This window comes from Alternaria ethzedia (assembly GCF_023757985.1).
Source record: "Alternaria ethzedia strain BMP 0044 chromosome Unknown scaffold_14, whole genome shotgun sequence".
In the NCBI taxonomy this organism is placed as follows: Eukaryota; Fungi; Ascomycota; class Dothideomycetes; order Pleosporales; family Pleosporaceae; genus Alternaria; species Alternaria ethzedia.
This window is the reverse complement of record NW_026056207.1, coordinates 559,295-585,650: the sequence shown is the minus strand read 5'-3', so window position 1 is coordinate 585,650 and position 26,356 is coordinate 559,295. Positions and strand designations below refer to the sequence as shown.

The 26,356-nt window shown below is 52.1% G+C and overlaps 11 protein-coding genes across 11 annotated transcripts; 6 read left to right on the top strand and 5 right to left on the bottom strand.

The window, feature by feature from the left end:
- Positions 1-869: 869 nt before the first annotated feature.
- On the top strand, positions 870-2,073 carry J4E87_006329 (uncharacterized protein; the record flags this gene model as incomplete). The annotated part of the gene is made up of 3 exons (XM_049377934.1): positions 870-877; positions 902-983; positions 1,090-2,073. The coding sequence occupies 3 exons, from the start codon at positions 870-872 to the stop codon at positions 2,071-2,073; spliced, it is 1,074 nt and encodes a 357-aa protein (XP_049232501.1).
- Positions 2,074-2,529: 456 nt separating this feature from the next.
- Positions 2,530-3,721, top strand: J4E87_006328 (uncharacterized protein; the record flags this gene model as incomplete). Its single annotated transcript, XM_049377933.1, has 4 exons — positions 2,530-2,572; positions 2,628-2,813; positions 2,880-3,435; positions 3,550-3,721. The coding sequence occupies 4 exons, from the start codon at positions 2,530-2,532 to the stop codon at positions 3,719-3,721; spliced, it is 957 nt and encodes a 318-aa protein (XP_049232500.1).
- Positions 3,722-4,798: 1,077 nt separating this feature from the next.
- J4E87_006327 (uncharacterized protein) lies at positions 4,799-5,734 on the top strand (the record flags this gene model as incomplete). Its single annotated transcript, XM_049377932.1, has 1 exon — positions 4,799-5,734. One exon carries the CDS (start codon positions 4,799-4,801, stop codon positions 5,732-5,734), a length of 936 nt encoding a protein of 311 aa, XP_049232499.1.
- Positions 5,735-5,874: 140 nt separating this feature from the next.
- On the bottom strand, positions 5,875-6,942 carry J4E87_006326 (uncharacterized protein; the record flags this gene model as incomplete). The annotated part of the gene is made up of 1 exon (XM_049377931.1): positions 5,875-6,942. One exon carries the CDS (start codon positions 6,940-6,942, stop codon positions 5,875-5,877), a length of 1,068 nt encoding a protein of 355 aa, XP_049232498.1.
- A 1,457-nt stretch (positions 6,943-8,399) lies between these two features.
- J4E87_006325 (uncharacterized protein) lies at positions 8,400-9,343 on the top strand (the record flags this gene model as incomplete). The annotated part of the gene is made up of 2 exons (XM_049377930.1): positions 8,400-8,408; positions 8,468-9,343. 2 exons carry the CDS (start codon positions 8,400-8,402, stop codon positions 9,341-9,343), a joined length of 885 nt encoding a protein of 294 aa, XP_049232497.1.
- Positions 9,344-9,512: 169 nt separating this feature from the next.
- Positions 9,513-10,937, bottom strand: J4E87_006324 (uncharacterized protein; the record flags this gene model as incomplete). Its single annotated transcript, XM_049377929.1, has 1 exon — positions 9,513-10,937. One exon carries the CDS (start codon positions 10,935-10,937, stop codon positions 9,513-9,515), a length of 1,425 nt encoding a protein of 474 aa, XP_049232496.1.
- Positions 10,938-11,537: 600 nt separating this feature from the next.
- On the bottom strand, positions 11,538-13,106 carry J4E87_006323 (uncharacterized protein; the record flags this gene model as incomplete). The annotated part of the gene is made up of 1 exon (XM_049377928.1): positions 11,538-13,106. One exon carries the CDS (start codon positions 13,104-13,106, stop codon positions 11,538-11,540), a length of 1,569 nt encoding a protein of 522 aa, XP_049232495.1.
- A 988-nt stretch (positions 13,107-14,094) lies between these two features.
- Positions 14,095-14,883, bottom strand: J4E87_006322 (uncharacterized protein; the record flags this gene model as incomplete). The annotated part of the gene is made up of 1 exon (XM_049377927.1): positions 14,095-14,883. The coding sequence occupies one exon, from the start codon at positions 14,881-14,883 to the stop codon at positions 14,095-14,097; it is 789 nt and encodes a 262-aa protein (XP_049232494.1).
- A 990-nt stretch (positions 14,884-15,873) lies between these two features.
- J4E87_006321 (uncharacterized protein) lies at positions 15,874-16,881 on the top strand (the record flags this gene model as incomplete). Its single annotated transcript, XM_049377926.1, has 1 exon — positions 15,874-16,881. The coding sequence occupies one exon, from the start codon at positions 15,874-15,876 to the stop codon at positions 16,879-16,881; it is 1,008 nt and encodes a 335-aa protein (XP_049232493.1).
- Positions 16,882-18,388: 1,507 nt separating this feature from the next.
- J4E87_006320 (uncharacterized protein) lies at positions 18,389-21,213 on the top strand (the record flags this gene model as incomplete). Its single annotated transcript, XM_049377925.1, has 4 exons — positions 18,389-18,513; positions 18,568-20,845; positions 20,895-21,086; positions 21,157-21,213. The coding sequence occupies 4 exons, from the start codon at positions 18,389-18,391 to the stop codon at positions 21,211-21,213; spliced, it is 2,652 nt and encodes an 883-aa protein (XP_049232492.1).
- Positions 21,214-24,673: 3,460 nt separating this feature from the next.
- Positions 24,674-25,175, bottom strand: J4E87_006319 (uncharacterized protein; the record flags this gene model as incomplete). The annotated part of the gene is made up of 2 exons (XM_049377924.1): positions 24,674-24,999; positions 25,055-25,175. The coding sequence occupies 2 exons, from the start codon at positions 25,173-25,175 to the stop codon at positions 24,674-24,676; spliced, it is 447 nt and encodes a 148-aa protein (XP_049232491.1).
- Positions 25,176-26,356: the final 1,181 nt, after the last annotated feature.

Genomic DNA, 26,356 nt, shown 5'->3' with positions numbered 1-26,356 from the left:
GCGGCCGACGGAAGGTGGAGCTTCCGTTGGCCAATCCGACAAGAGTCGATGACGGAAGACATTCCGTCATCTCTCGCATCTCAGCACCCAGCATTCCTTTGAGTCTACTCTCATCGCGTCGCATTGCTGTCCCTCTCTACCATATCCTTGCTCCCATACTCAAGGTCGTTTAATCATGCGCAGACACATCGACAATGGGTTCCCATAGCTAACATCTGGGGCAGTCGCGTATCAGCATGTTCCGGTGACGTCTGGCAACGGCGGCGTATTCAAGAATCTTTTCTTGTAACAGCTTCCTTGTTCTCTGGGATTCGTGAATTGCAATCACTTTTGAAATAATGTGCCTTCTCTTCCTTCGCTCTCATATCGAGCGTCTGGGCTCTTCGGCCCGCTTCCTATGGAGCTTCTGGTGCGAGCGTTTGCACGTACCCTGCAAACACCTGCAAATATTACCTTGTAAAAGTCGCAATGTCGCACGAAAGTCAACTTATCAGCCTGGAAAAGGTGATTCGCTACTCATAGTTGCACGCACACATTCCCACATCGTTCCATAAGGCGCAAACCCCTACAGCTTCCATGCCAAATTCCAGATTCAAAGCTTCAGACATACGCCGATACCTCGTCAATACGGCTCAGCACGAAGGGCGTAACGACGACCTTGAAGATGAAGATTCCTCCAGCGTATCTCAAACATCTACTATGGAACATGGTCAAGAGCCCTTCGAAATCTTCAGTACAAGAGTTATGGAGCTTTGCGCCGCTCAATTCCCAAGATCAAGCTTTCAAGTCGAGCGCCTGCGCGGCGGGACTTACAATCGCATCACCGCGATCACCGTCACGCATCTACCTCCTCGCGCTTTCACTATTCCATGGATACGTTCGCTCCTACCCAATAATGAAGCTCACATCAAGGCTTACGAGCCGAAGCACTACATACTGAGGAGCGCACGAAGGGAGCCTTCAAGCGACGATTTGGATATGAGGTATGATGTGGCTACTCTGAAGTTCGCGCGTATAAAATTCGCAAAATTCGGCAACATCGTGCCTCAGGTCATACATCTCGATGAACACACGCGTAATCCTTTGTAGCGTACCTATACCATCCAGCACCGTCTTCCCGGCCAGAATCTTAACAAGATATGGCTCGGATTTTCGATCAAACAGAAGATAAGCACGATGCACATTGTTGTTCGTGTCATGAAGAGATTGCATAAGATTCAGGGACCCAAGGCAGGTATCATTGCCCGACTAAGAGTTCTACTACTTTCTCGCGGCGAAGTCATCCCGGAGATTTGTGCCTTCAGAACTAGTCGGGGCCCGGTATCAGCATTTGCAGGACCTGTGGACCGCCCCGCTGAGGCTATGACTACCCGTAAATTCTTGCTACACCAGAGTCGTCGATGGCAAAGACTGGAGCAAGATCAGGAGGACCGCGATGAGGTTATATGGGATTGTTTCGATATCATCACCAAATCCCTTCACAACATGGGCTTTATTCCGGATACCGACCGTTTCTACTTCTGCCATCTCGACCTCTATCCACGAAACATGCTCGTAGAGATTGAAGATGATTCATCGCTCTCACTCACCGGACTGCTGGACTGGGATGCTCAGTTCGCATACTTTTGCCCCAAGTTCGTCGCTTATCGTGCGCCGTTCTGGCTATGGATATCGGGTGGTCACGAGTACGATGAGATGATAGCTGCAGATGAGCCAAAAGATGCTGATTACCGGCGATTGAAGAGCTCGTGGGAGGAAGCGGTGAGTGTCGAGTGGAAGCGATATGCCTACGAACCGGAGTATATGATCGCGAGGAGAATGTTTGCTCTGCTCAGAGACGGTATTCGTCGTGATGGAGACAAAGAGGAAGCCAGGTCTATTGTCGATGCATGGCAGAAGCTGCATTACGATCAGAGGCTTGCCACCGCATACGCGAGGGACGAAAGCGATGACACCGATGCAAGCATGGACATTGGGGATCGAGATGCAGGCATATACACATTGGCTCAACAAGACCTTGAGCTCGACGATGTGCGGGACGAGGATGACGGGGCTATCGACTCGCATGACTAAGGGCTGCGATACAGTATAGTGGTGGTTGAAGAAGCCACGCGATATGTCAGTCTGCACTCAATAGCACATCTTGATCTTGGCAGAATACCTCTTGTTATGCATGATGCATAGCGTAGATGATGTGTCGCGTGGCCAATCACAAGCTCACAGCAAGAGTGGGGTGAAGGGCTTCGCAATCCCACTTGCCCCATCTTCGACAACATAACCGCTGTTATCGATAGCGCAACACTTTTGAGGGGTAACCGACATACTGGGATATGATAATGACGGAAAGCGGAAGTAACGATCAATCGTGGTATAATTGCAGGCGACACGTCTCCATAGCTCGCTGCTGCTTTTTAGAAACCACACCCAACGTGACCAGATACCTAAATATCAGCACATTCCAACCACTTGGTCACTTCAATCACCCTCTCTAACTTGATACCCCACTGAACTTGGCCGAGAAAGCCCACCATGCCAAACGCCGGTCAAGCGCCTCCCATCCTAGACTTCTCAAGTACGTTGACCCGCTGAACAGCCTTAGCAGTCGAAACCTTGCTTACAAGGCCTAGAGTTCTACCAAAACGACCCAGCATCCAAGAAACAGCTCGTAGACGAAGTGCGAAACTGTTGCCTGCATAATGGGTTCTTCCAGATCACAGGTCATAACGTGCCAATCGAGCTGCAAAACAGGATGATGGACTGGAACAAAAGGTTCTTCGACCTACCACTGGAGGAGAAGAATAAAGTAAACAAGGGTACGTTCAGCCATACCATTAAGCAATATCTTCTTGGCACATCAGCTCATCCTCATTTCCATCTAGACACAACCAACACCTGGAACCGCGGCTACGAGCTCCTCAAATCGCAAATCCTCGAAGCCGGCACCACGCCCGAACTAAAAGAAGGATTCTACATCGGCGACGAGATCCCCAAAACGCACCCCTACTTCCTCAACAAGGCGCTCAACTCCGGACCCAACACGTGGCCGTCCGCCGCCTCCCTACCCAATGTCCAAGACTTCAAAGAAACATCCTTGGAATACTACGCCCGCGTCGTCTCCCTCGCAAAAGACATCTTAAAAGTCCTCGCCTTGACACTCGATTTAGAAGAAACCTACTTCGACGCCTTCGCCACAGGCGCAGTAGCAACAATGCGCCTCCTGCACTACCCGCCCCAACCCCGCTCGAGCCCCACGCACCTCACCCGCGGCATAGGCGCGCACACAGATTTCGGCTGCATAACCATACTCCTGCAAGACACCGTCTCCGGACTGCAAGTCTACGACCACGCCACGAAGGAATGGCTCGATGTAACACCCACCCCTGGTGCTTTCGTCATCAACCTAGGCAATCTGATGATGCGGTGGAGTAACGACCGGTATGTGAGTAATCTGCATCGTGTTATCAATGTGAGTGGAAGGGAGAGGTATAGTATTCCGGTGTTTTTTAGCGGGAATCCGGAGTATGTGGTGGGTTGTTTGCCGAATTGTAGGGGGGAGGGGGAGGGGGTGAGGTGGGGGGAGATTACGGTTGAAGAGGCGATTTTGGGGGGGTATAGGGAGAGTTATGGGAGGGCGGATGAGTGGAAGAGGGGTCAGGAGGAGACGAGGAAAGGGGAGGGCGCGAAGATGGATGTTGGGGCGCAGGAGGTGGTTGTTGCGTAGGTTTGGTAGAGAAGACGTGTGTCGTTACTGCAAATACGCGATGGTATGTCATACTCACGACTTCTGTTATTTATGAGAGTACCTTCTTGTCTAGATTGTCGATGTTGCGGAAGTTGTGAGTAGCTTGTTTCGCTCTGCGCTATCGTAGTACTATGGGATAATGTGGGTGGCGAACGAAAGAGGATGCGTGGTTACCTCGGCGATATCCACAAACACCGCATTAGATGCCAAATTAATGCTTGTCAATCGAACAATCATCGCCATTATACACAGAAGTTCACACGTGCTGTTCCGAGGTTCGCGCTGCATTCCATGTTGAGAAGTGACCGGCAGAATTCCGCCGGTAAAATCTGGCCGCACTTTTGGCCCCCAAATGCTCACACGCGAGAGCGCCAACCTGTCTGATCGCTTCGCATTGGTTCACAACACCGTAAGGCGAATGTCTGGACCACATTTTGGATAGATCAGCCTCCAACCACCCTGTTATCGGTGTCTTAGCCGTGTTGTGGGCCCTCCAGCCTGCATGTTAGCGGCCTATTTATAGGCCGCCGCGGATAGTAGCGAGATGCTCTTGTACACTTTCTCCCTAGAAGCACTCTATACTTAGACATCTGCTTCCAAGATGCCTAAAGACTGGTGTCTGGTTCCGGCACGTCATCTGCTGGGTAGTCCTAGACCTGCCTATTCATCCTGGAGTAGGTTGTGGGAAGTTTATGACTGGCTTGGTCGTATAGCCTTACACCTTTATCAAAGCAGCACATGCAGGACGTTGCTGTGAAAGAGATGTTAGGAATGTGAAAGAACTTTAGATTGCATATAACCATCATCGACATTATCTTTTGGGTATACTCGTCCGTGGGTCGAGCACGCGAAGGATGTTGCCGAGGTGCTGGTGACCGGTTGTTGTTGCCTCAACACCACAGGGAGTGTAGAAGCCTTCTGAAGTGGTATCGCGTCGGGCGGATGCTGATAGCACGCTAATTCCGCGAGGAGCCGTCTCTGGGGGATGTAATGATGATATCAGGAAGTCATCCACCACATCCGCAGGGAGATACCACACAGTTTCTCGTCGTCGCCATGATCGCCCAGCACATTGACCCAGATATGCTCACGAAGATGTGCCAATTCACTAGCACATACTATCGCCAACCATATCCCGCTCTTGAAGAAGTACAACAGACAGGCGCCGGCAAATACGTCCTCGTTACCGAAGCTTCGGAGGAGATCGGCCGGGCAATCGCTTCCTCGTGGGCAAAGGCGGGAGCCGCCGGTATCGCCATCAGCAGTCGCAATGAAGACGATCTCGAGCCCGTCATCGTCAGGCTGAAGCGACTCAACCCCACAACACGGGTCCTGGCCATGGCTTGCGACACCACAAAATCGGCCGAAGTCGCCAGACTCTTTGATGCGATAAGAGAGGAGTTCGGTCAACTCGATGTAGTCATCGCAAACGTCGGTACCGCACATCTCAGCAGGATAGATGAGACCGACGACAACGACGAGTGGTGGGCCGATATGACAACGAACTTCCGCAGCACACATCTTCCCGCCCACCAATACATCCGCACATTTGGTCCGGCACCGACCGGAACATTCATCTCCATCACCTCGGGTGCGGGTACCGTCGTGACCCCCGGTCTCTCTTCCTATGGCATTGCGAAACAAACCGATCGCCGGCTCATCGAGTTCCTCAATACCGAATACCCAGATATGAAGGCTTTCTCGCTAGATCCTGGGGTTGTGAGGACGGAGAGGACAAGCGATATGTTCAAGCCCTTTGCGTTTGATAACTCGGAGCTAGCGGGCATGTTCTCGGTCTGGCTAGGCGGAGGAAGAGCAGATAAGCTGAAGGGCAGCTATGTGCATGCTACATGGGATATAGAAGAGTTGGAAAGAGAAGCAGACGATATAGTCGGGCGAGGTACACTGAAAGATAAGTTTCCGGGGAGCTTGCTGGTACAAGAGGGTGTAACCTGGGGAGACAATATCCCTGGACCGGAAAGACATGTGTAACTCCTCATTGCGAGGGGGTTAAGCATGCGGATGGATGGTCGATTCGAGAGCTGCTTCGCACAAGAAATGCGAAACCGATGTTGATGCCACCTTGGTGCTGCTGAAGCCGTGATGTCCCGATGTGTGCAATAACCTCGAAGCTACAAATCAACAATGGTGTGTACTGGTCCGGCCGGACGCTTCTCAATCTCTTCCCATGATGCCATCCGCCGCTTGTCTTGACTCCATAGGGTACCACCTACTCCGTGATTCCATATCCAGGCATCGCACAAAATGATGTCGTCCTCATCGCCGTAAAAGCTGACCGGTACATCAGCTTCCCAGATACGTACTGTATCTTGATGTGTCCAGTTCCGGGTCTTGTTTGGTGTCCGATGGTTCGAGTTCACATCGACCAAAACGACGTCCAGGCTTTTCCCGTCGTATGATCTGAATATCGTGTCGATGTCTTTCGCTGCTAGATTGACGGGTCGCATCATCACAAGCGTTTGCAAGGATGGGGTCTTGAGACAGAACGCTATTTCTAGATCCGACATCTCTTGAGTAGTGATGGCAAGCCGTTTGAGATTGGGCGGTGGATGTCGAAAGTAGTTGACCACATCGTAGCTGACAATGAGCTCTTCGAGGTGCAACATGTGTGAAAAGACCCTGTTCTCGGTAATATGCGGCCTGATTTGCTCAACCTCACTTGGTGGTGCATAAATTGGAGAGAGGTCTAGAGCCAGTCTCTTGAGTGATTTCCCGATCAGATGGCAAAGGTCTATTATTTGTGGTAGTCGCACCAAAGGTGTGTAGTTGCCTTCGATCAGCCTGCGCACCTCGGTTGGTGAGATGAATATGGATGTTATATGGCGGAGTGCCTGGGCTTCCGCGAACAGTTCTTCGTTTCGCCCGGCTTCTCCATAGTTGAGAGCTTGTGGGTGATGCCCCAGGTTTAGTCCGAGTGTTCTGCGAAATCGCGCATAGGTCGTGCAACTGTCCAGATACAGACAATGTGAGTAAAGATACTGTGTTGCTATAAGATAAGTGTTGCGCGACACCAGAGTGAGTGCGCACAACGTCTTGGTGATGATGTTTGACGGTGCATACGCTACAGGATGCTGGCCGTTGTGGGTACCCACAAGTTGATCGAGAACGTTGAGGAACAGCTCTAATGGCAAGCTCGCGAACCCTCGCGATGTGTTCTTCGGGAAGTCAGCCTGTTCCATTAGTTCGCTAGCGATATTGAGTAGTTATGTGCAAGCTGGAGATGGCGAGAATAGATTTTGGCGACATTGTTGAGCCTCCTTACGTCATCACCTTCCCCGCTCGCGGCCCGCACGCTAATCTTCATAAAGTCTAGCCTGGGAGCTAATCCTGGAATGTACGAGCGACTTACGAGCTACGGCGGCGGCCGTGGCGTCCGTAGGCCCCGTGATCAATCTCTAGAGTAACACCGTTACCCAGCGCAGTTCGGCCGACTCGAAACGAGGCTCGTTCTAGGGTGCACAAGGCCTCATTCGGGGCAACAACACATCCGACCCATTCGTAGGTGGAGGCGGAGAATCAAATACACCGCTCCGCCCACTCCTATGCAATACCCCCTCATCAATCGGCTTCGACTGACCAATTGCGTGTATTTGTACTCGTATGCCCTCCAAGCCTCCTGACTGGTCGCGTCTGATGGTGTGTCCCCAAATGCGTTCAGACCCACTGCTCGGTCGCTATCATCCATGCTTTTGACCGGCAGCTTTGAGCGAATGCATCAAGTCTCTCATGGTGCGGATGCGAGCGTCTGCCAGTTGTGCTACTTCCAAGGCGGCCCACGAAGTACCCTCCAGGATGCGCGTCACCATTGAATCTAACAACCACCGCGAAAAATGAAGGGCCGTTCACGGCTTTAGCCTCCACATTCCGCAAGTGCTGGCAATATGTAAAGGGCCCACGCAGCTAGAGATTTGAGAGAACATATTGCAAGTTGGATCACAAAACCAGTTCTCTACTCGACCAAGATCAATACCGGCGGGAACTGCGAGCTCACTCGAACTTCATCAACATGCCACTTCAGCGGGGCGTTTTAGCCGCTCTCTTGGTGGTACTGGCCTACATCATCAAGGTAAAAGAGTCATAACAAGCTGCTTTACGTCAAGCTAACAATGCAAAGATTGTGTGGAAAGGACTTACAGGTCCACTGTCAAAGCTGCCAGGGCCATGGTACACCAAGTATACCAATCTCGTCCTTCGTTACCAGACGGTTTCAGGCAAACGAATTTTCTACGTGGACAATCTTCACCAGCGCTATGGCGGCGTCGTACGAATATCGCCAAACGAGACAGCCGTATCAGATATAGCCGGTGTCAGTCAGATACACAAGATCGGTGCGGGATACCTGAAGTCGGACTTCTACTCGTCTCTCCTTCCAACTGATACACCCGGTATATTCCCGATGCGCGATCCACATGCCCACGCCGCAAGAAGAAGGCTGTTTGCCCGACCCTTCAGCAACACCAGCTTGAGCAGCAACTGGGACGTAGAGATCAGGACGAAAGCAAACCTAGCTGTCCAGAGAATTCGACACGACGCAATGGGTTCATCGCAAGGAGCCGATGTCCTCAAATGGTGGACGCTCATGGCGAATGATGTAATCGCTCACCTCAGCTTTGGAGAGAGCTCCGAAATGCTTGAGATGGGTAAGGTATGCAACTCAGCCTTCTTCAGTCTTGCTTTGTATGCATTTTCTAATAACAGAGGTAGCAAACACCATACATCGATGCTATTCAGGCTGCGCTTATCTGCGGTATCATTCGGTCTGAAATTGGAACTACCATCTGGAAACTTCTCAGTTACCTCCCCATCGAACGGATAAAGTTTCTCTACTCGATCGATGATGTTCTAAACGAACACGGCGAGCGGGCGATACAGAAGATGCGCAGTGAGGGTGGCAATGCCAAGAATCTCTTCAATCAAATGATAGCTGCTGGGGAAGACAGTAAGACTGCCGCGCTTTCGAACAAACACATCAGGGAGGAAGCGGCCGGCTTCATTGTGGCCGGATCGGACACTACCGCGGTGACGCTCACGTATCTCGTCTGGGCGGTTCTCAAGCAGCCCGATCTGCAGTCTCGACTCGAGAGCGAGATTGGAGAACTCAGCGAGGAGCTTACGAAGGAAGAGCTCGAGACTGCGCCTCTATTGAACAGCGTCATCGCAGAGACTTTGAGGCTTTATGGCGCTGCTCCTGGTGCGTTACCTCGGGTTGTACCGAAACAGGGCACTGTCATAGGCGGCCATCACGTCCCCGCCGATACTGTGGTCAGCACCCAGGCTTACACAAACCATCGCGATCCTTCCGCCTTTCCCAATCCCCACAATTTCGACGGTCTTCGCTTTTTGGACAAGAGCATGATGTCAGCACATCAGAAGGCGTCATACATGCCCTTTGGAGCTGGCTCGAGGGTGTGTATCGGCATACATCTGGCGTACATGGAGCTCCGCTTAGGAGCTGCTCTCTTCTTCCGACATTGTCGCGGCGCCAGAATCTCCGACTCCATGAGCGATGAGATGATGGAGATGGACAACAACTTCTTGATTGCTCCCAAGGGCCATCACTGCTACATCACCCTGAGATGAGGGATCTCAACTTCAGTAACCAGTACGTGTTTTTAGTAGTTGCGAAGTTCTTCGAGATCATTCATTGGCCTTTGCATCGAATCTTGCACGCGTGTAGGTAGGAAGTAAGAACAACATACGTTTGTTTGCTTCGCGGGGGGAATTATATGCACAACGAAGTGAACTTCCCTTAATTCCACTCTGCTTCAAGATCACCAATCTTATCCTCCGGATACAAGCCATTCCATTCTTCTGCCAGCTGAAGCGCCAGATGCCGACGATCGCCCAGCAACCCACTATTGACAACCCTAAACAGCTTTCTCGCGATGGCACTCTCGCGCGAAAGACCAAATATGATGAACTCTTCTGACGCTGCGCTCATAAAAACCTGCTTCAAAGTCATGAATCTTCCCTCAGGCGGCTCGTATGTTGCCAAGTCTTCGTCTCTCTCGTCCATCGAGTGACCTGCCCACGCCCAGAACGGGGGCCGGAGGGCCACAAACTTGGGTGCGAAGCAAGCCATATCCCAGTCTATGATACCTGTGATCTCCACAGTCTCTGGGCCTGTGATCTTAGCGAGTATATTGCGGGGAAACAAGTCGCCATGCGTAAGATGGAAGCGCTGCCCCAGCCATCCGCGCCGATCTAGAGCTTTCGCAACGGCGATCGTGATTTGCCACAGGTTTTTGTTTCGACTAGCACGTCCAATCTCTTCTTCGTACTTCTGCCAGCGCTGGCAATGATCAATCAGATACTTAGAGGGTGTTTGAGATGGCGCTGGGAGCTGGCCGGGCTGAGCGAAGTGTGGTCGTAACTTCGCTTCTTTGTCCGTCGGAACGGGGATTTGATCTAATGCTATAGCTGGGCTTTCTGAGGTCAAATTACTCAAGGAGATGAACCCAGCCGCGGGCGTCGTGACGGCTGCAATCTTCTCCACTGTTCGCGTAATCTGCTGAATGGCCGATGCTTTCTGTTGCGGATTTAGCTCTAGCCACAATGCATGTAAGTTCTTACCAGGTAGTAAGGTCTGCAGGGTAAATGGCCGTCCCAAGGCATTGTTCGAACCAAGATCGTACTTCTCAATCTTGGGTATGGGTAGCACTAGGCAGGAGCTGATAACACGTTGAGTAACAATGTCGCCAGCAACGTCGCTCACAGGAGGACCATCCATGTCTCCCTTCTTGTCCCTTGGGATTCTCAAAGCAAACCTACGGATTCGTGGAGGTATGCCAAGAAACCTTGACACTCTAGCGCTAAAGTCGACCCCGGAGTCACGTCGTTGCGCATTGTCTTGTAATGTGACAGCTACGACGATATTGAAAGAGCCCATACCAAGCACTTGGAGTGAAGACTCTTCGATCTCGCTCTCAGGGAACAGATCGGCAACGAGTTGCAGAATTCGGAACTTCAGTCTCAAGACTGTTTCTCTCCCTTCGAGAAAGCCTACGCCACCCTCAGTGAAGATGTTTTCGTCATCGAACAAGCGTCGTAAGGGGTTCTCGCTCTCATGTCCAGAAGTTGTCAGTTCATCGTTGCTCGCGACGCGATCTGGGAGGTATCCTCTAACCGCTTCAATGCAGGCGATGTCAACTTTGCTCAGTCCTTGAAGTGACATATCGAGATGCGCCATCAAGTGCGGCCTTGATGTTTGTATGCACTTTACCGTTCTTGTTCCCGCTATTGACGAGTCTATGAAGGAGGATCGTGCAGATAGTTTTGTCGATATTGAACTAGTTTGTGCAGTGTGAAGTGACTTGCAGCAATTGCTCGAAAACGACGGTCGCTGTAGGTGCACAGCGTCTCTCCATTATGTGATCAGATTGGAACAAGCTTGCGCTGTGTAAGCGATACAGCTTCTGAGAGAACAACCAACACAATCAGATCTAAGAGGTCTCATGACACATGCCGTTGATAACCTTTGTCTGGTACTACAATCACTCATGGGTCTAAGCCAATCATCACTTCGAGGACATTAACGTAAATATTGTAGCTTTGAATTCTCAAGACACATGTCTTGATGGTACCATAGTCGCATAGCTAACTGGAATTGGATGTGCGTATTCTAGAGAGCTGACCGAACCAATGAAGTACGTTCATGTCAAAGCACTGGTTATTTCACATGCTATGCAAGAGAGAACGCAAAAGTTTCAATACGAGGATGGGACCAAGTGATTTAGTATTGGCATTTGCTTCACATATCGAAAACATGTAACTCCTACTCCGTGACAATGGGTTCGTCTTCTTCTGTATCAGTCGTAGGCTCAATGTCTTTACCAGGCTCATCGTCCTTTGTAGTCTCGTCGTCTTCCATAGTCTTATCGTCCTTTGCAGGCTCATCATCCTTTGTAGGCTCATCATCAGAGCCAGACTCGGACTCAGAGTCGGATTGCCAGTCATAACGGAACCGAACATTATCCTCAGGGTGGAGTTTATCCCACTCCTTGACAACGCTTATTGCCTCATCATTGTACCAAGGACTATTCGCCCCCTTCTGCATGATATAGAACATACGTCTAGCAAGCATTGCCTCTGGTGCAAAGGCAAAGAACTTGTACTTCTCCGACGCATTGTCAAGGAAAACTTGCTTCAAGATCTTGTCCTCCTCAGTAACGGGCTCCACGTTGGCCACGCTTTCGTCATCTTCCTTAGCGCTAGGCATGTCTTCAGGAGTCCAAAGGGAAAACGGTGCTCTATAAGCCATGAACTCTGGCGCGATAATGGCCGTATCCCAGTCGATAACGCCTGTGACGACAGCCTCGGTGTCACTACGTACTTCGGCTAGGATGTTGTAACATTTGAGATCACCATGAACGAGTACACATGGCCCTTCGAGAAAGCCACGAGCCTCTAGAGCCTTCGTGATCCTCGCGAAGCTTATCCAGATGTCGTCGAAAGGAGCGTCCTCGGAGTTGTGGTATTCGCTCCACTGCTTGCATCGCCCAAGCATGTAGTCGAAAGGGTCATCGTTCAAAGCCGGCTCAGGCTTAAACCCCTCACGACTTGTTATATAAAACGTCTGGGTTAAGATCGGAGAAGTCGGAGGTTTGTTCAGGTTCTGAGAAGATATGTCGCCAATTGATCCTTCTACTGAGGCGATGGTGGGAGCGAGAGCGATGATCTCCTTGGCGAGGTGCTTCTTCTGCTCCATATTGAGATTGTTCCAAAGGTTCGTCGCGAGAGTGCGACCAGGGAGATGGGTTTGGATCATGTATGGACGTTCGAAAATATTTGCAGTGGTAAGATCATAGCTCGCAACCTTGGGAATGGGCAGAGGCAGCCGAGAGCCCGCTGCCTTCAGGATTGACACCTCCCTTTCCATGGCTTGGGCCATGGATTCGTCATTGTTGTATTCCATTCTCGGGACGCGCACGACGTACGACTCTGACTTCGTAGCCGCCTTCTTCTTGCGCGCGCGCAAGCAGGGAAACAGAAACCAGGCCAAGGTGAACCTTTTGGGCTTTTGCGCGATTGAGACGCCGATGACTCGGTTGTAAGACCCGCCCTTCATCTCGTAGACTGTGATGTCTCGCGGGTCTCGCCCGAATATCTTCGCGGCTAGTGCGGCGACTTTGTGTTGGATCGTCTCGAATGGCTCCTGGCCATAAATCATCGTGTTTGTTTCTGAGACTGCATCGTCTGCTACATCGTGATGCTGTTCATCATCAATGTCTTTTGGTTTGTCTTGGTCTTGCATGCAAGTGTCCTCGGCGGGGGCGTTGACAGAGTCTGGCGCATCCGAAATGCGTGTCGGCGGAGCCGCCGGGTTGGGGGAGCAAGTCGACATGATGCGACTTCTGAATACGGAGGAACGTTGCAGTGTAGGTGGAAGGATCTTTAAAAGGTGTCAGGGCGCATTGTTGTGCCGTAGCTCTTTGTTTGCTGGACGCCAAGCCTTGTCGGTGCACAAGGTCGTTTCCTTCTGAACCATCACTGCAGGAGCGGTGTGAATGCTCAATGTGATTCACTTTCTCCGAGTCAAGTCCCGCATTGTCGCAGTGGGTTTCTTGGAGTCTGCGTATATAATGCTCCATACGTGCAGCGCAACACTTGTAAGCAACCCGACAGTAATACAATCCACAAACAACCAAAGACTAAACTAGAGTGACCCCTGTAACACTATCACCATGGGAAATTTTGGCGAATCGGATCAACCCAGATGTACGAAGCACACTAAGAAAACTATACATCACTGTCCTGGCGAAAACGGCTGGGTAGGCGAATGGAGCCCTAGTGGCTGCAACACAAAGTATCACGGGGACCTAGGGGGCATCTACTGCAAGAAGCACCAAATGCCGTGTCGTCAAGGCTGCGTCAACCAGTCTCACATGAAGAATCAGCCTGGCTGTCAATCATGTAAGGGCAAATGGGCGCGTGAAGCTAAGGCGGAACGGGAGGCAAAGGAAAACGTGAAGGTGAACGAAAAAGATAAACAATTTGAAGAATTCATGAACCCAGGTAGAACAAGAAAGAAGGAAAAGAAGTAAACGATGGAAAGAGGTACCTGCCATTAAGATGGAGTAGACGTATGGATGGATAGTTCACGGTTCGGAGTATATCGGAGGCAACGTTGAAGTGTCGGGTACATCCAAGGTATACCATGATACCTTACACTTCGCACTCTCCCCAGTATGACTTCTGATGTGAAATGATCTGTTCGTTATGAAATGATCGCGGAGCTAAGGAATCTCCCCACTTGCTGAACATCTCATCATGACACCTGTACGAGTGACACAACTTGCATTTGGCCCCGTAGAGGCCTCTTCCCCTACTGACTAGGCTCGATCCCGATGCTCTCTAAGACGGACCAGAACAACGGGAGGATGGTCACCCATATCTCTCTTCTTGATGTCCACGATCCCAGACGCCTCCACGAAATCACGCAGGCGTTCGTAACCGTAATTGCGTGCGTTGAGGTCGGGCGAGATCTTGCTGAGGTAGACGCCGACGTCGGCTAGATGAACCCAATTGTCAATGTCGCTCCTGCAACTATTCACGGCCCTGGACAAGCCCTCGACTGCTGACTGATCAAGAGGCCTTTTGCCCAGCCTTGGAATTGTGTTGACGACAGGGTGGGAATCGACGAAGCCGAATGGGCGGTCCGCAAGTGTCGTCTCTTCGGGTGGGAGATTGAGTACATCGAAGTAGGTAAACTTATCGCAAGCGGCAATGAACGCGTTGTTTGTCTTGCGTTCGCCAAACCCAAACACGGTGACGCCCTGCTCCCGGATGCGAGATGCGAGCCGGGTGAAGTCGCTGTCGCTCGAGACGATACAGAAGCTGGAGAAGCGGCCAGTGTATAGCAGATCCATTGCGTCGATGATCATAGCGCCGTCAGTTGCGTTCTTGCCCGTGGTGTACGCAAATTGCTGGATGGGTGTTATTGAGTGATTAAGTAAGCACTCTTTCCATCCTTTGAGCGACGGAGAAGTCCAGTCGCCATAGATTCGCTTTACGCTGGCCGTGCCGTAGTTGGCTATCTCAGCCATCAAGCCGACAATGACCCGGGGTGAAACGTTGTCACCGTCTATCAACACCGCTAGACTGGCATCCTTCGAGGCCATTGCTGTTGTCTCAAATCTTTTGGCTAGTAAGGGCTGTTGTGTATCAGGCAAAAGAGGTACTTGGGGGAAGCGTTGCTGAGATGATTACTACCCCGCGATACCACTTAAGTACAATACGCTAACCCCGGTGGGGCACAGATCCTCAGGCTTCAATGCATCGACTTCAGCTGTGTGGTACCGCGTCGAACATGCTATTCAGTGATCCATGGTAGGGTCGACATTGACTGAATTGTTGTCATGATGACCGAGAGTCGCGTTCACCGGCTCTTTGGAGTGCGTTGGTGGCCCGCGGACTCGACTCGCGTCGCCCGCGAATCTTGAGAACGAATACATAGCTCTCGTGATGAGCTAGCAATTACTCCATTCTGCGGACACCCTTGCGCGGCCGTTCTACTTTGGTTGAGAGTTGCGAGATCTGCTGGCGGGTCGCATCGTCATAACATTTGCTACTCGTGAGCTCGAACGCGTGTGGGCTTCGTCTCGTGTCGCACGGCGCGCGCCCTCGGGAACGCGCATAGGAAAATATCGCATCTAAATTGCGGGCCCGGATCGATGTCTGCGCGCTGATGCGCGAGATTGAGACGAGGGCTGGGAATGGAAAGATCTGATGGAATGTGATTTTGTGGTGCAGTCTTTCAGAAGTTGACAGGATCGCGCACCTGCCCAGGTGTCAAGGCCCGCTACCGGCCGTCAACCAATCACGTCGACGTCTGTGCAGACCAATCACGTACGTCATCGACCTGTTGAATAGTATCAGCGCGAAGACGCGTCGCGACAATGATCACTACACGTTCTACATTCCTCAATTCTGCTCCAGGTACACCCCGTCGCTCTGTTCCTCGCTCTCAAGTTTCGGCAAGAGCCCAAGAAGTTCACAATTGTCACGTACAACAGTCGCGTCGCTTCCAGATAGTGACAGTGAAGGTCGTCCAGCCCGTGATAGTTGGTGGAAGGCTTGGACAGGTGTGGACCAACACAGCTTCAAGGACCATGTCGCTGAAGCGAGGTGCCATTGACTCGTTCTTCAAGCGCCCTGAGCCCAAGAAGCCCAGATATGAAGCAAGTCTTCATAAGTCAAGCCATGCGTCTTATCCCTTCGCCATCCCACATCTGCCTGCCCCGTTCACGGAACAGTTGGGATTTGCACCTGCGGAAGAGGGCAAGCTCATGAACGACCAGCTGGATCTGGATCTTGTATACTATCAGCCATACGTACCTTCCGGTATTGCGCCAGGGCTTTTCGAGTTCCTTCGACAGGAACTTCCCTTCTATCGTGTGCAGTACAATATTACCCGTGGGGGCGCGCAAACACAGATTAACACGCCGCGGTTTACGACCGTATTTGGTGTTGATGACACATCGCGCTTTGCAGCTGATGGTAGCATCGTAGTAGATGCAAAGACTGGAAAGCTAGTTGAGAAGAGCCGCTACAAGTGCGCACCTCGTCCTATACCACAGTGTCTGGAGGAACTGAAGAAGGTGACAGAGGGCACCACTGGCGAGACCTTCAACTTTTGCCTTGTCAATTACTACGCCGATGGCAAGGACAGCATATCGTATCACTCCGACGATGAGAGGTTCCTCGGTCCTAATCCGGCAATCGCATCGTTCAGTCTCGGTGCAAAGCGCGACTTCTTGATGAAGCACAAGCCTATTCCACCCAAGGCAGGCGTTGTGGTGGCGGAGCCAAAGGGCATCAAGCTGCCTCTCGGCTCGGGAGATATGGTCTTGATGCGTGGCAAGACGCAGGCGAACTGGCTACATAGTATTCCAAAGCGCGCCGGCCCTGAGGCAGGCAAAGGGAGGATCAATATCACGTTCCGGAAGGCGATGATCAGGGGCGGTACGGAGAATTACTACCAGTATAATGTTGGCACGGGAGGTGTGCATAAATGGGACGCGAAGGCAGAGAAGATGGTGCCTTGGACGGCGACTGCGGAGCCTCAAGCGTCTGCGAACGGCGATGGCAATAGCGCGGGGCCAAATAACGGAGCCTGATGGATCAGACGACTTGGCGAATTTGATGATATTGATGATTGCACCCCAACCTAGGAAAACACTGAACAGCCTAGAGCCTACGTTGACGTTAGGTCACCTACTTTGCAAGGTTTTAGCTTGATGTCGCCTGCAGACCTGTTCGGTTTTTTCCTTGTATGAGGTGATTGCGAAGAAATCGATATTTGCGTTCGGACCTAGATTGTGTATTTCGTCAGATAGTTCTGTTTCTCTTCGAACAAAGTTTCGCTCGGAAAGTTTTTCGCATCAAATTACCATATGCACAGTGATGTGTGATACAGAGGACTGTGAGCAGGCCCCAGACTTGTCAAAAGCTTGTCGCTGTGCGAAGTAGCGGGCCTGAGTTGCCGCCAGCGAGCAGGTGGCTTGAGCGTGGGCTAGTTCGACCCCGCCTGGGGCAAGCGCGACCACGGGCAATCTTGACATGTGGAAGGAGCTGTGTGCGATGAGGGACCCTACGGAGGCAGGATAGTGGTAGTGGTGGAGATGAGCTCGCCACCGAAGGAGCTGACCGAATCTGTGCTGTCAGTCATATGGACATGCGTGATGGCGACATGATGAAGAGTCGCATGTCGCAGGACATCTTGGCGGCGACGGATGAGGGTGGTCGGAGTTAAAGGCCGCCTAATTCTGCCCATGGCTGTACCAGCCTTTGACTACAACACCACAACAACCTCTTCCGATCTCCTTATCTTGTGGATTTCGAGTCGCCGAAGCTAGCGCATATCATCAAAGGCCTAATTGAGGAACCTGCGCCATCAAAGGTCGCTATCGTGAGGCGGGCGCGTTAGACGGAAAGCTGGCGGTGCGTGCAAGCCTGTTTGAGAGTAAGTACGAATCGGCGCATGGCTCTGTGAATGTGCAGCTGCTGACAGAGGCTAGCAGGTGTCAACAAGCCTTCGATATACCGCTAGACCACATTCCTCTCACCGCGAGGTCGACTGCCCATTGCATGAGCTGCACCTCCCCCTCATAAGAAGCGCTGCGTAAGCCGAATCTAGACGAAGCACCCAACGACGGATTCCCTACGCATCGATTGAAGCGTACGTCTGCGCAATACAAAAGGCAGTATCGGGAGAAGAAGAGCGGAAAGTGTGCCGTATTGGACGACATTCACTGGTGGGAAGGGCGGAAGCAAGTCGCATACAAGTCAACACCAGGGCAGTATCGCCATTTCAAGTCCACGCCTCAGAGTCATAGCACTTGGCGCATGGAGATAGCTCAGCTCCGGAAGATTTAAGACCGCACCGGGCCGCAATCGCAGAATCGCACACCTTACGACCTTTCGCTACACTCTCCTCTGCAAAGCGCATACTAGCGACCACCAACCTCTGCACGACACGAGTCTGGACCAGTCAACACCCTAGTTCCGCAGCTTAGGCGACCACCAAGGCGTGAGATTCCATCATATATCTCGAACGGACTTTAGCGCTTAAGTCCGCATTCTCCGTCGTCCCATATCACACCTGCGGACGACGCGATTGCGACCATGCCGCCCACTCCGCCTTCAACGACTTCGTCAAGCGCAGGACAGTCGCCGCCAGATCCGCAATTTAGAGTTGTACGTAAACGGAATCGAGTTCCCTTATCATGTGGAGCATGCAGGCATCGAAAGTAGGCACACATCTCGACAACGAAGCAATCATCGCCACATGCTGACCATCGTAGGCTGAAATGCAATCGAGGTCATCCCTGCGACAATTGCACCAAACGCGGAGATACGGCATCATGTACGTACGCTGCTCCAGGCAACCGCAAGAAGAGCTCAGCCAGCACCGGCTCCGCCACGACGCCCGATGATATGCAGAATCGCATTGACCGTCTCGAGGGGCTGGTTCTCTCGCTGATGACCAATGGCGCGCAGAGCGCAGGGCCTGCCGCTGCTCAAGCAGCTATCGCGAACAGCATGGCCAATGCTGGCCCGGACCAGCAATTCGATCCAAGCCAAATGATCACGAGCATGAGCACCGGCGCTCCCGAGTCGATACCCGAGGAGGACGTGAACGATGAAAGCGAGATGGAGACCGTTACAAAGTCTATTGGAGTAATGAAGGTGCACAACAACCACACCATATTCGCATCGGAAGCACACTGGTACGCAATCTTGGGCGAATTGTCGGAAGTCAAGAACTACTTCGCCGAGCACAAGAAACAGTACGAGGATCAGCTCAAGCGATTCAAGGCAACTCACGTCGAAGATCGACCGCCGGGTACATCTTTCCTGATGGGCGGACAGAAACCAACCTCGAAAGCCGAGGTTCTATCGCGCTTTCCACCAAAGCCCACAGCCGATCTCCTTGTCTCGCGCTTTTTCAACACATACGATCCCGGCATTCACATCATACACGGGCCCTCGTTTCAGGAGGAATACGACAGGCACTGGGCACAACCAGAAGAGACGTCTGTCATCTGGCTTGGCACTGTGTTTGCGATGATGTGTATCGCGTTACAGTCGTACACACGAGCTGGCGATGAGCCTCCGGAATACCACAACAAGTCTTGGGAGATGTCAAGAGAATACGGAGACTTGACGGCGCAATGTTTGATCATGTCAGATATTACGCAGCCCATCACAGGAATGATGGAGACTTTGATCTTGCACGTTCATGCAGAGTATGCTCGTAGTAGAGATGCAGAAGTTGGCATCTTGATAAGCACGGGTATCATTGTGCGGCTAGCGATGCGCATGGGTTTGCATCGAGATGCGGCGCCATATGCCGGAATACCCGTTTTCCAGGCGGAGATGCGAAGACGTGTCTGGGCTGCGGTCCGCTCATTTGATCTGCTGTTCTCCGCACAGGCTGGGTTGCCACCCATCGTCCGACCGCGGGATACCAACACTGAGATACCGCGGAATATATACGACGATGAACTCCACAAAGACATGAAGATACTACCTCCTTCGAGACCGGAAACCGAAGCTACACCTACACTCTTCCTCATCAATCGGACAAGATTGATCTACAAGCTTGGAGAAGCGGTCGAGTGCACCGATACTCTGACATGCTCTTCGTATGAAGAGGTCATGAAGCTAGACGCGGAAGCTCGAGAGCTACACGACAACATCTCGCCGCATCTCAAGATGCGAGGGATGGATGAAGCGGCGCGCGACCCTTCTACCTTGATCATGCAACGCTTCACATTGGATCTCCTCTTCCTCAAGATCATATGCGTACTGCATCGAAAGTACCTGTCTTATGCGAGAGTACAATCACGTTTTGCCTACTCCAGGAAAGCGGTTATTGAAGCCTCGATGATGCTTCTCAAGCACCAAGCGACCTTGCACCGGGAATGCCAGGCCGGCGGTCGGTTGCGCAACGTCAAATGGTTCATCTCATCGCTGACCACTGTCGACTTCCTTCTTGCAGCGATGATCATCTCCTCTGATCTCTACCACACTGCTAGGGAAGCGCCATCTCGATCTCCACCGTCAGGAGACACACTCGTGTGGAGTTCAGATCGTTGCGAGGAGATGCTCGAAGCTATAGAGATAGCGGTGGGCATCTGGGATGGTCTGAAAGATCACTCCATGGAAGCATACAAAGCGCACACCACGCTCAGTGTCATGCTGGATCAACTCAAGAAGAACCGGGTAGCTAAACAGACGCCCAATGGCTTCCAAGCAGCTACATCCGCATACCCGACAATGGCACCAATGGAAGACGCCAATGTAGCACCTGAACATTCGGCAGCGATGACACTGGGCCTACTCAGCACAGGCGGCATGACGCCCAATGCCAACATGTTCGATCAGCGATACCCTGCCGGTATGGCCAATCTACTAAACGACCCTATGCCTCAGCCGTCGACGGGCTTGACACCACAATACAACCAGCCAACAAGCGGACCAACAGGCCCAGAGAATGCACCAAGTCCGTTCTCAAACCTGTTCGGAGCGAATCTGTTCCAAAATCTAGATCTCCCGCCGACAGACAACATCAACTGGGTTCGTCGTCATCACAATCCCGCGATTATCACTCGGCTAACATGACTAGGACGCATGGGACTCGTACATCCAAGGCCCCAACCCTGGCATGGAAGCGACCAACAACTTCTTCCCCATGGATCTTGGTAGCATGCCTATGCAAACAGAGCAAAACGGGATGCCAGCCACAGGACAGACACCGAGCCAGCAACCTATCCAAGGCAACCGAGCAAACATGTTCGGGCAGGATGTCTACATGGGCGTAAGTACTGATGATCACGATTCATTGCATGTTATTGATAGCTGACAGCAACAAGGCTGATTCCACAAAGACGAACTCTGGTGAAGCGTACACCATGGGATTCCTGATGCCGAAGCAGTCTAACTAGTACTTCGCGTCCTTACGTTGTTTGCGAGCGGGTAATGAGCCTATGATTATGTGACTTGAGCGCCGTTTGTATTTGCATAACTTGTACTTTCGGGGGCCGAAGCTTGGTGGTGTTGCTAGATACCCGTCAGCTATTGGATGTACAAAAGGGCGGGAGGAAGGAGGCGCAGCAAGCCATGTGCCCCGCGCTGCTGCGATGGAAACATGAATGAACTCAGCTCAGCCTTTGCGCTTGTTTCAAATCCCCACATATACACCCAGATTTTCCACATCTTCTTTGCCAACCAAATCTTCTTGACCGACCTGGTGGCGTGCTCGCACACTTCGTATCCCGATATAGTACGGCGACGATCAAGGTCCATACCAAGACATCGACCCCGGCCAGCTGCCGCGCCGCGTTGCAGCCCCACTTGAACCGCTGGACCCTGAATTGCCGGCGCGTGGGCTGTCAAACGTCATCGCGGTCACGACTTGCTTACGCGCTCGCGGGCTTTTGTTTGGCCGTGAGGCTGCGAAAGGCGGGCTGCCTGAGGCTTGGGTTGCACAAGAGGCAGCTGTGCCGCCCACGTACGTCTGCGACATCTGCTTGTCACGCACCTTACCTTGCGACATACAGCCGTGAGAGCGACGCGACGAGGCTGAGAAGTACGCATACCACCGCTACTACAGCATTCCTACGAAGCAGTCTCTGTGCATCAGATACCGCCATCGCGACTCCCTCCACCATCCTCACAATGACAAACCCACCACCAACCATCTCCCCTCCCCCTCTCACCGCAACCTCCTCTCCTCCCACCTCCGACCCCATCTCCCCCGTCTCCCGCACCTCTACCTTCCCGCATAAGACTAGTCCAGCAGTCTCCAGCCTAACTCCGTTGATCGACACGAATACACCCGCGATAAACGATGCGCCGGTTGAACTCGATGGCGGCGCGATAACGCCTGAGGAGCTGAGGAGGCGTATGAGTACAGCGGGAGATGGGGTAGGTGGTATGGGAGATGGTTTGGGGGGCGTAAGGGGCTCGATGCGGAGTCCGGATGATGCGGAGGGGATTGATGCGGAGTTTTTGGGGGAGGGGGTGGGGGCGGGGAGGGGGGTTAGGGCGGTATGTCTATATTAGTCCACTCATCTTGAGAGTTTGGTCATGAGGCGCAGCTACGCGATCGTGGCTAGTGTATGGCTTGTGAAGGGATTGGAGCACTGGGCTGACATACTACAGAAACGCGCCGCGATGCTAGCTTCGCGATCGAAAGACCCTAGCGTTATCGTCGATGTACCGCAGGAACCGACCGCTGAGGAGGTGGATGCTGCGAGGAAGGCGGATGCGTTGTTGCCGCCGGGGATGAGGGGGAAGATACCTCAGGCATGATGATGGAGGATTGTTCTCGATCTCGGTGTACGACTGGAGAGTGGTGTTCCCCTGCTGGTCTTAGGAGCGAGGTTAAACTAGGCTTTACATGCGCGCGATAGTCCTTGGGTTTGGTAATCTACATCGATGCATGGCAGACCGCTGCTGATCTTCTTCGCGTTTCGCAGAATTACCATGATTTCACATCGATAATCTTTTGGACAGTTCGTCTAGCGCACTGGCGCACGTGCACTCCTCCTGGAAGTGTCTATATAAGATCTCCTACGTTCTCACTCTCTCCTTCCTTTCTACAAAATAATTCCTAAATTCCCATTACCAAAATTCACTCGCACCTTCTCCATGTCCGCCGCTCGGCCTGCCCTTCTCGAAAGGGCCTGCCCTTCTTGCCATGTCCCGCCTTTCTCTCCATCTTTTCTAAAAACTTCCAAAAAGAATGGGAAAGCTGTGATGACTTCGCCGGCGGACGGCATATCGAAAATATGAACTGTTTCCTTCATGCGACTGCGGCAGTTCTGAACGAACTTACAAAACGCGGAGACTCTATAGCGCATGTGCTGCTTCCAAAATCGCACGACCATCGTCGTATGTTGTTTGCCCGGCGCTAAAGCACCCCGACCACCAGACGCTTCCGCCTACAAAAGCCACGTTCTGCACTGCAGGATCTCTGCTCTCAACTTCTCTCCAAAATTACACTTATTTCACCAAAATGGTCCGACGACGATTACATGTCTGCTGTCTCCTCTGGCACCAGAAAAGCAGATTTTGGACCCGGATGTTTCGGCTGCGCTGCTGTGTCTTTGTGGACGGCACGAAAATACGAAATCCAAAAGCTCATGGCTTTTCGAGTTCCATCAAACCAAAGGACGGCTGTTGCGATGTCTGGAAGAACTGCCAGGTCTTACAAAAAGATGCACCTGCACCAGTCATGTAAAATTCTCTCGCCTCTGAGGTTATTCACTCCAAACTTGGTATCACTCTGCGCATGATCTGCATGATCTGTCTTGACGCCGAGCGCAAAAATATCACAAAACCAAACATGCATTCCTCATGTTTGGGTACCGGGACTAGGAGAAGAATGGAGTGATCGATACCTGCGCCGAGAGGTCACTATATAAACTTCTTTTCCGTTCTTCCAGACTCTCATTCATCAACTTCCTCCCCTATTATCCATTACCAAAACGGATTCGGAGCTGGACCATGTTGCCGGCTCTCTTGTAACAAGTATCGTGACCAGAGGTATATGCCTTCTTGCTTTGTTCAAAACAGTTTACCAACAGCTTATGTTCTTTGGGGAGTTGAGTCGCAGGCCTTGGATACTGGCGCTTTGGACTGCTACCTAAAAGGCGGATGCTTTACGCTCATGGCTCGGCTCTGCTGTCAGAAACCTCGATAGCCCGGAATGTGCTGCCCAGTGTTCAAAACTTGAACAGGAGATCATTATGAGCTCGAAGTATCCTGGTTCTCAATACTCAGTTGTCCGCGCTCAAAACTGGATGTTCGGCCGTATATGTCGCTTGGACTGTCAAAGCGCTCATCGGCACGTATATAAGTCGTGCGTTCATGACAGTACTTCCTTCTTTCTTTATCACAGCTTCCGATTTTGAAATCAAAAGGCTATTCCGGATCTGTCATGTCTTTCGATTCTTTCGCCTTTCTAAAAATCAACCTCTCCAGCATCATGGCGTTGCCTCGTTGAGTTGCATATCTTGAAATACGCGAAAAGTCCACTGGGTAGAACATCATGGGAGCGAAGAGACTCAAAAATACCCTTCAACCTGTTCATGTGTCTTCGACAGTCTTCCTGGGCTAGTTTGATCACGTTTAGAGTGTGTAAAAAAGCGGAAGCGACTGCGCGATGCGGACGGAGATAGCAAAAGTACATCGGAAAGGGTGCATGTGCTTGCTCCTGCGGAGAAGCATCTGCTCATAACATAACACAAGTACGATAAGGTTACCAGACACCCTCTCCATGCCCGCATTACTTGTCGAAATTCAAGAAATTTGTGTTGATGAGACTCAGCTCCAATATATACACCCAACGAATGGCAAAGACGCCTTGGCCAGCCCGACCCTCAAGAATCCTTGACTGGTCTATTTACAGTTCGTCCCCTTATACACGAACGTACCATCCGAATTCTCACACCCACAACTCCCATCCTTCGGACTCTTAATGCACCCCGCGCCATCTCCCTCCTCCTCTCCCTCAACCCCCGCCTTCGCCCAGAAGAACGTCCAAGTCCCCGCTTTCTTCTTCATCGCACTCCCCGGCGCGCAGTTGTACGCTTCACACGTGCCATACGGGTACCCATGGTTACCATCGTACTGGTGGTCTTGGGTGAAGACAGCAAAGGTCTGGCCGGACGTGCGGGTGTTGTGGCTGCATTCTGCGGCTTGGATGGCTTTGCTTGTTTTGATGGCTATGAGGGGGTTAGTTTATAGGAAGGTGAGGGTGCGGAGGCGTGGGGAGCTTACGGGAGCAGGATGGGGCTGATGGGTAGCTGCCGTTTGTGTTGGAGGTTGCGGGGTCGAGGGTTGCGGTGACGGCTGTGGCTAGCATGAAAGCTGCTGCGATGGAGTACTTGGTGAACATCATTTTGATGTGGATGCTGGGTAACGAGCGTGTGGTGTTGTGAGTATGGGGTGAAGCGGGTTTGCGTAGCCACAGCGGTCGAGTATCTTATACAACACCAACCCCTTCCATCACGGTAATGTGTTTTTCCATTTACATGAGAAGGAGTAGGTGATCCACAAACACGTACCACCCAATTACGCAGTCTCAAGGGATTTGCGGTCTGGATGGTCTTGAAACGGACTAAACAGGGGTTGTGGGTGCGCAAAGCCACATCACATCTTCACATAGAGTGGAGGTGCAACGGATGTTTCGTGCCGCCAACGGGCCGAGCCTACTAATCTTCAATTCCTACTTACTGGTTCCGGCGCTGCGACATGCTGCAGCGTGGAGATGCTCATGTGCCCGTGGAGGCGAACCTTTGCATCGGCGATGAGGTCGGGGGATTTTCGCAAGGTGCTTGCAGCGTCAATGACCGGCCAGGTGCATTCGCAGAACTTGTTGTCGCACCGTGGGAGCTAGTCTGGAGAATACATGAGCAAGTCACCATGGAGCAGGCTGCTGGTGTGAGCCTCGTAGCCCTCACGGCCGCGCAAGCGATATGGTACCGCCTGGGCCTGCAAGCTCCGTTTGCTTACGATCGCGACCAAGTCTTTCAAGAGCACCCAGACTGGAGAGCCATACAGAACGAAGCAGATGGACCTGGTACAACCAACGTTCTCATCTGCGGCGCATCGACATCAGTGGCAGTATATGCCGCGCAGATGGTACGACTCAGTGCCAGATCCAGCGGCAAAGTTATCAGATTGTACGGCGTCCCTAGCGAAGCTCGATGGGAGTTTCTCAAAATGGAGCCCTACGGGTATGACGCTCTCGTGGACTATCGCGACCTCCATTGACCAAAGCGGATCAGAGATCTCACAGGAGGTGCTGGCATTCATTTTGCGTTGATCGCATCTCTGAGGGTAGCTCCGTCGAGCGCACTTGTTCAAGCCTCGCAGGCAACGGAAAGGTAGCCATTGTCCGATCTCGCGAAGGCGGAGCTTGGAAAGCACCCAACATTTCGGTTGAGCCAAGTTACGGCGCAGTGTGGGAAGGTTTGGGCGAGGAGGTCGAATACCAAGGCTTTACTGTGCGACGATCGCCAGCTGCGCGTGGGTTCACGGTGGCGTTTTACGCATGGCTCAACGGTTGTATGGGTTCCG